Source organism: Moschus berezovskii, chromosome 8 (assembly GCF_049115385.1).
Source record: "Moschus berezovskii isolate FMDL1 chromosome 8, NW_MosBer_1.0, whole genome shotgun sequence".
Taxonomy (NCBI): Eukaryota; Metazoa; Chordata; class Mammalia; order Artiodactyla; family Moschidae; genus Moschus; species Moschus berezovskii.
This window is the reverse complement of record NC_142467.1, coordinates 70,492,419-70,500,316: the sequence shown is the minus strand read 5'-3', so window position 1 is coordinate 70,500,316 and position 7,898 is coordinate 70,492,419. Positions and strand designations below refer to the sequence as shown.

Genomic DNA, 7,898 nt, shown 5'->3' with positions numbered 1-7,898 from the left:
ACCGATTCAATCCTTAGTCTGGGAAGATACCACATGCTGCAAAGCAACTAAGCCCATGCACCACAACTGTTGAAGCCCTTGCATTCTCAAACCTGTGCTCTATATCAAAAGAAGCCAACACAATGAGAAGCCAGCACACTGAAACTAGAGAGTAGCCCCCACTGGCCGCAACTAGAAAAAGCACCTGCACAGCAATGGAGACCCAGTACAGTAAAAAAATAAATAAACATATTTTAAAAAGGTGAAGAAAAACTTTCCAGAAGTGGGAAATAACCCAAGCTAAATTTCAGGTGTGGAGAGGAATAGAGGGCTACAAGGGCAGGCTGGAGGTCTAAAGGAATTCTGGCACTAAGTCTGTAGGTTGGATGTTAGACACAGGTAAAGGTAGACTTGATATGCATTTTAAAAGCACAGGATGCTTGGGGCTGGTGCACGGGGATGACCTGGAGGGAGGATATGGGGACGAGGGAGGTGGGAGGGGGGTTCAAGAGGGGGAAACACATGTACACCCGGGGCGGATTCCTGTCAATGTGTGGCAAAACCAACCAATATATTAATGCAAAGTAATTTGCCTCCAATAAAAAATAAATAAATAAAATGAAATAAAAGCACCTGAGCTTGAACTTGAGATCAGAAAGTTTTGTGCATACAATAGTAAATCAAAGATTGTGGAATGACATTTTCATATATATATATTTTAGGAAACTAACTTGATTGGGAAATTGCAGGATATATTTTATAATTGAAAAGGACTTGAGTCATGAAAACACTTGAGAAGAAATTTTAAAAGACCAGGAAAAGATCCTGAGACCTTAAACTTGGGCAATAAATGGAGAATTTGTGGGAGACAGACTCCTATAAGCTTTTTTTCCCCTATAATCATTAAAACTAACTTCTACATAAACCCAGTCATGGAGAGACATGAAGTAACTTAAGTGTGTTAGTAAAACACCAGTAGTAAAACTTTTGTTAAACACAACATTATGACATATTAGCATAGAATTTCAATGTGTATAAGCTCACAATCATATTTTACATGCTATAACTGAAATCTGAGACATTGCTTTCATTTTATATATTGCATGCTGTAGCTCCTCAGTCCTTCGTTTCCCTGCCATTAAGTAAATGACTTTGTCAAATACAAATTTCTTTAAGGTCATTTAAATACATACTTTCCTTAATTTGAATGTAGAATAAAACTGTTGATTATTCTCACAATTCTGCTGCTAAGCTGCTGCTAAGTCACTTCAGTCGTGTCTGACTCTGTGCGACCCCATAGACGGCAGCCGAAAAGGCTCCCCCATCCCTGGGATTCTCCAGGCAAGAACACTGGAGTGGGTTGCCATTTCCTTCTCCAATGTGTGAAAGTGAAAAGTGAAAGTGAAGTTGCTCAGTCATGTCTGACTTGTAGCGACCCCATGGACTGCAGTCTACCAGGTTCCTCCGTCCATGGGATTTTCTAGGCAAGAGTACTGGAGTGGCTTGCCATTGCCTTCTCCGTCACTATTCTACAAAGGTCATTTTATCTCTATATATTTATTGAAATATGAAAAATTCTAAGCCAAATAAGCCCCCTCAAAATAGTATCATAAAAGATATTACATTATGATGGACTCCAGAAGTCAATTACAATCAAAATAAAGGATTGAAACAGGTTAAAAAAAAATCCTCATAAACACACTAATAAGTTTTCTTTGCTTGTTACTTAATGTCCCACTACCTATATTTTATATATCACAAATATAACTTTATAGACTACATATAAAACATTTGAAAACATTTGATTGCATGTTCTAGGCCTGTGTTTTCCAACACAGTAACCACTGGCCCTATGTGGCTAATGGGCACTTAAAATGTGCCTAGTCAAAAATTGCAATGGCTTATAAGTATAAATATAAGGGATGTAAAGACTTAGAATGAAAATAAAATAATAGATTGCTTCAATAAGTTTGTATCAATTGCATGTAGAAATGATAATGTCAGTATGAGTGTATTATTAAAAGTGATATATGTACATATATGTGACAAATATATTGCATAATATTTTACAATAATATACCATTAATATCAATGTTCTTAATCTCAGTATTGATTATAACTTTGGGATTAAGTAAATACATTATTTGATTAATTTCACTTTTTAAATGTGTCTTACTAGCTATACTTTAAGTGAAAATTTAAAATTACAGAATAGCTCATATATTTCTATCAGATAGTAGTGCTCTAGGGCATTTTAATCACCATAGACAGAGGGAATAAAGGAGGGTAGGGGAGCCATAATTATTACTTTGTAGAAGAGACTATTCCAAACACTCTTGTCATGGCCCCCAGGACTTCCTTATTCCTCAGACTGTAGATAATGGGATTGAGCATGGGGGTGAGGATGGTGTAAAAGACTGCCAAAATTTTATCTTCTGCTGGTGAGCGGAGATTCCTGGGCCGAAGATAAGTGTAGACAAAAGGTGCATAGTAAAATGTCACTACAGTTAAATGTGTTGAACAGGTGGTGAAGGCCTTTTTTCTTCCATCTTTTGAACGCATATGGTAGACAGCAAAAAGAACTCGGCCATAGGAAGCAGTGATGCCAAGGAAAGGAAGGAGGAGAAAGAGGCTTGTGCTCACAAAAACCATGTACTCATAGACCCAGGTGTCCATACAGGCCAGAGGCAACATAGCTGGGACATCACAGAAGAAGTGATCAATGGCCCTGGACTGGCAGTAAGGAATATGGAGGGCATAGACTGTGTGTGCCAGGGAGTTGAGAGACCCCAAGATCCAAGATCCCATAATCATCTTCAAACACATCCTTTTGCTCATGCGGATACAATAGTGCAGGGGGTGGCAGATAGCCACATAACGATCATAGGCCATTGAGGCCAGGAGTAAGCCTTCAGAACATGCCATGGTCAGGAAGAAGAAAGATTGCACTCCACATCCCAGGTAGGAGATGCCTTTCTGGCCAGAGAGAAAGTTGAACACCATCTTGGGGACGGTAGTGGAGAGGTACATTAGATCCATGAGGGAGAGCTGGCTGAGGAGAAAGTACATAGGTGTGTGGAGCCGGGGATCCAAACGTATGAGGTAAATCATGGCTGAGTTACCCACCGAGGCTAGAAAGAATATGAGGATGATAAGAAGTAGGAGAAGCCGACCAGTTTGATTTGGGAGGAACAACCCCAATAAAACGAAATCACTGGAAGTCTGATTCCATTTCTCCATGAAAATGTATTGTTTTAACTCTCCTGAAAGACTAACAAAGACAAAAAAGAAAAAGAGCATAAAACTTGAAAGGAAACAAAACAAGAGCATAAAAAGGAACATTTATTAATGCTAACTTAGAATGAATTGTTTTTCTTTCAATACTGAAACTTGTTGAATCAATTTCAATATCTGAATTGAATGCTTCACTTCCATTTTTCTTTGGTAATCATCTTATCAAGTGATCTTTAAATTTAAAATCTAGTATCATAGCCAGCAAAGATAAGCAAGGTAACTAAAGCATTCATTTCTGCATAACTCCCAGCCAGGCTCATTGCTCACAATTTAACAAGTCACACAAATCCCTGCTTTCCCAGTGTCTGTCGGGTTGCTACAACATATTCACCAAAGTAATTGACTTATGTGACTCGGGGAATTTTTATATACTTAAATTCTAGGTCTTCTATTAGCCCTGTTTTTGAGCTTGTGTGGCTACTTCAAACTTCCAGTTGTTTAAATATTTCAAGCTTCTTAATTGGTAAATGTGCTGCTCTGTGTACCATGCCTTATTCAACACAACAGTGTAATCACTGCTCTTTTGAAAAAGATTTGGCTTAATTTAGTATAGACCAAAGCATACTGACGACAGAGGATGAGATGGCTGGATGGCATCACTGACTCAATGGACATAAGGTTGAGTGAACTCCGGGAGTTGGTGATGGACAGGGAGGCCTGGTGTGCAAAGAGTCGGACACGACTGAGAGACTGAACTGAACTGAAAGCATACTGAAACTGGAGAAACTAGTTACTATTTTTCTTTACTTAATTTGCCACACAGTAGATGGCAGTAGAGTCCTAGCAATTGAAAAACTTTCACTTGGAAGAAAGTTAGAGTGAAGTTGCTCAGTCATGTCTGACTCTTTGAGACCTTATGGACTGTACCCTACCAGGCTCCTTCCTCCATGGGATTTTCCAGGCAAGAGTACTGGAGTGGGTCGCCATTTCCTTCTTCAAGGGATCTTCACCACCCAGGATCGAACCCGGGTCTCCCGCTTTGTAGGCAGACAATTTTACCATAAGAGCCACCAGGGAAGACTCACTTGTAAGAGGGTATGAGCAAAAACCAGCTTTTGATTTGTAGCTTACTGTCTTTAGGCCTAAATGTTTAAAGCAAGAAAAGTAATATATTACTTAGAATTTTAAAAATCAAGAAGAGGCAAAAATGAATAAACTTTCCTTCTGGAAACCTTTCCAACTTTTTATGTCTACACTTTTCCTTGGGAATTTTTATGTATAACTAAGTCAGATGCAACTTAGAGACTGAAGAACAACAATATTTTATGAGCTTTCCCAATGACTCAAAGGGTAAATAATCTCCTTGTAACACGGGGGACACAGGTTCGATCCCTGCTTTGAGAAGATCCCCCAAAGGAGGAAATGGCAACCCACTCCAGTATTCTTACCTGGAAAATCCCTTAGACAGAGAAGCTTGATGGGCTACAGTCCATAGGGTCGCAAAGAGTCAGATATGAATGAGCACACATGCTTGGCCTGGCCTGCAGTTGCACCAGAGAATTTCCTTCCTTTTCTTTGGTCACACAACTCCTGGAGCTCAGCTTTGGTTTAGGTCCTACCTCTACTTATACAATGCCCTCTGGCATGTTCCCCACCCAGACAAGATGTTGTGAAAGCAGCAGTCTGATTAGGACTCACATGTTCATTCAGGCCAGGGAGAGGTAGATACATGGCAGTCACCATTGGGATGTGTGGGGAGTGCGTGTAGTAACAGAGGCTGACAGGCAGAGACCTCCAACATTTTATAGCTTCTTTTTCTCTATGCGTCATGTTAATTATGGCCATTTGTACATTCCTTCACTCAGTTTCTCAAACACATATAAACTTGGAATGCAGTATACTTCTTTTATTTTTAATATATGTTTTATACTTCATTTACTCAGCTTCAGTGACAGACAGACTATATACTTTCTTTTGTGTTCTTCTATCTGAAGAAGACTCTTAATGCCATGTTATGTCAAAGATTTAAATAATGTTGATTGGGCTATTACTCTTTTAAACAGTAAGGAACAAGAATTAATGGCTTGTTGCAATCACTCCTGTTTCATTCCTGTAAAATCAATTGTTACTTCATGTAACTTTGGTCAGCATGAATAATATTGTGAGAAAAAAAAAAAGCTTACCATAGAGAAATGGGAAAAAAAATGTTTATACCTGTTTAGTTGGCAAATGTTAGCAATAAAAAATGCATAGTGGCACAAAAGAGGTACACAATATCATTGTTGCTAGAGGAGATCCTTATTGTCAAATAGTTCCTTATTGCCAAATTCAGACTTAAATTGAAGAAAGTAGGGGAAAATATTAGACCATTCAGGTATGACCTAAATCAAATCCCTTACACCTAAATCAAATCCCTTATGATTTGACAGTGGAAATGAGAAATAGATTCAAGGGATTAGATCTGATAGACAGAATGCCTGACGAACCACGGATGGAGGTTCATGACATTGTACAGGAGGCAATGATCAAGACCATCCTCAAGAAAAAGAAATGCAAGAAGGCAAAATGGTTGTCTGAGGAGACCTTACAACTAGCCATGAAATGAAGAGAAGCAAAAGGCAAAGGAGAAAAGGAAAGATATACCCATTTGAATGCAGAGTTCCAAAGAATAGCAAGGAGAGATAAGAAAGTTGTCCCCAGTGATCAATGTAAAGAAATAGAGGAAAACAATAGAAAGGGAAAGACTATATATTTCTTCAAGAAAATTAGAGATACCAAAGGAACATTTCATGAAAAGATGGGGACAATAAAGAACAGAAAGTATGGACCTAACAGAAGCAGATGATATTAAGAAGAGGTGGCAAGAATACACAGAAGAACTATAGAAAAAAGATCTTCATGACCCAGATAAGGATGATGGTGAGATCACTCACCCAGAGCCAGACATCCTGGAATGTGAAGTCAAGTGGGCTTTAGGAAGCATCACTATGAACAAAGCTAGTGGAGGTGATGGAATTCCAGTTGAGCTATTTCATATCCTGAAAGATGATGCCGTGAAAGTGCTGCACTCAATATGGCAGCAAATTTGTAAAACTCAGCAGTGGCCACAGGACTGGAAAAGGTCAATTTTCATTCCAATCCCAAAGAAGGGCAATGCCAAAGAATGTTCAAACTACCACACAATTGCACTCATCTCACACACTATCAAAATAATGCTCAAAATTCTCCAAGCCAGGCTTCAGCAGTAGGTGAACCATGAAATGTCACAAGCTCAAGCTGGATTTAGAAAAGGCAGAAAACCCAGAAATCAAATTGCCAATATCCATTGGATCATCATAAAAGCAAGAGAATTCCAGAAAAATCATCTACTTCTGCTTTATAAGATTACATCAAATCCTTTGACTGTGTAGATCACAACAAACTGTGGAAAATTCCTCAGGAGATGGGAATACCAGACCACCTTATCTGCTTCCTGTGAAATCTGTATTCAGGATAAGAAGCAACAGTTAGAACTCGACATGGGACAACAGACTGGTTCCAAACTGGTAAAGGAGTATGTCAAGGCTGTATCGTGTCACCCTGCTTATTTAACTTATATGCAGAGTACATCATGCGAAATGCTGGGCTGGATGAAGCATAAGCTGGAATCAAGATTATCGGGAGAAATATCTATAACCTCACATATGCAGATGACACCACCCTTATGGCAGAAAGTGAAGAAGAACTAAAGAGCCTCTTCATGAAAGTGAAAGAGGAGAGTGAAAAAGCTGACCTAAACCTCAACATTTAAAAACTAAGATCATGGCATCTGGTCCCATTACTTCAAGGCAGAAAGGATGGGGAAACAATGGAAACAGTGACAGACTTTATTATTTTGGGCTCCAAAATCACTGCAGGTGGTGACTACAGCTTTGAAATTAAAAGAAGCTCACTCCTTGGAAGAAAAGCTATGACCAACCTAAACAGCATATTAAATTTTTGCAGACAAATTCCATCTAGTCACATCTATGGTTTTTCCAGTAGTCATTTATGGATGTGACAGTTGGACTATAAAGAAAGCTGAGCTCTGAAGAATTGATGCTTTTGAACAGTGGTGTTGGAGAAGACTCTTGAGAGTCCCTTGACCTGCAAGGACATCAAACCAGTCAATCCTCAAGGAAATTGGTCCTGAATATTCATTGGAGGGATTGATGCTGAAGCTGAAACTCCAATATTTGGTCAACTAGTGTGAAGAACTGACTCATTGAAAAGGACCCTGATGATGGGAAAGGTTGAAGGCAGGAAGATAAGGGGATGGCAGAGGACGAGATGGTTGGATGGCATCACCGACATGATGGACATGAGTTTGATCAAGCTCCGGGAGTTGGTGATGGACAGGGAAGCCTGGTGTGCTGCAGTCTATGGGGTCGCAAAGAGCAAGACACGATTGAGCAACTGAATTGAACTGAACTGAGAGGCAATCCTAGATATCTTTTGCTTTTTATTTTTTAATTTCTAGAAATAAAAAAAAAAATAATGACCTAACAGGTAAGAACAGAGGATAGTCACCATCATTAAAGTACACTCATTCCTTCAAACAATACTCACTTATCTTTTATTTTAAAACAGTACTGCTAGGCACTGAGATGCTTTGGTAATTAAAACACAATTCTGCAACCAAAAGTTAAATTTTAGTAAGTGAAAAA

The 7,898-nt window shown here is 39.0% G+C and overlaps 1 protein-coding gene across 1 annotated transcript; it reads right to left on the bottom strand.

Moving 5' to 3' along the window:
* Positions 1-2,283: 2,283 nt before the first annotated feature.
* On the bottom strand, positions 2,284-3,321 carry LOC129558909 (olfactory receptor 2L13). The gene has a single exon (XM_055430327.2). The coding sequence runs from the start codon at positions 3,319-3,321 to the stop codon at positions 2,284-2,286; it is 1,038 nt and encodes a 345-aa protein (XP_055286302.2).
* Positions 3,322-7,898: the final 4,577 nt, after the last annotated feature.

Coding starts and splice junctions, on each gene's coding strand:
- LOC129558909 (XM_055430327.2), bottom strand. CDS start 3,321: ATGTTCCTTTTTATGCTCTTGTTTTGTTTCCTTTCAAGTTTTATGCTC.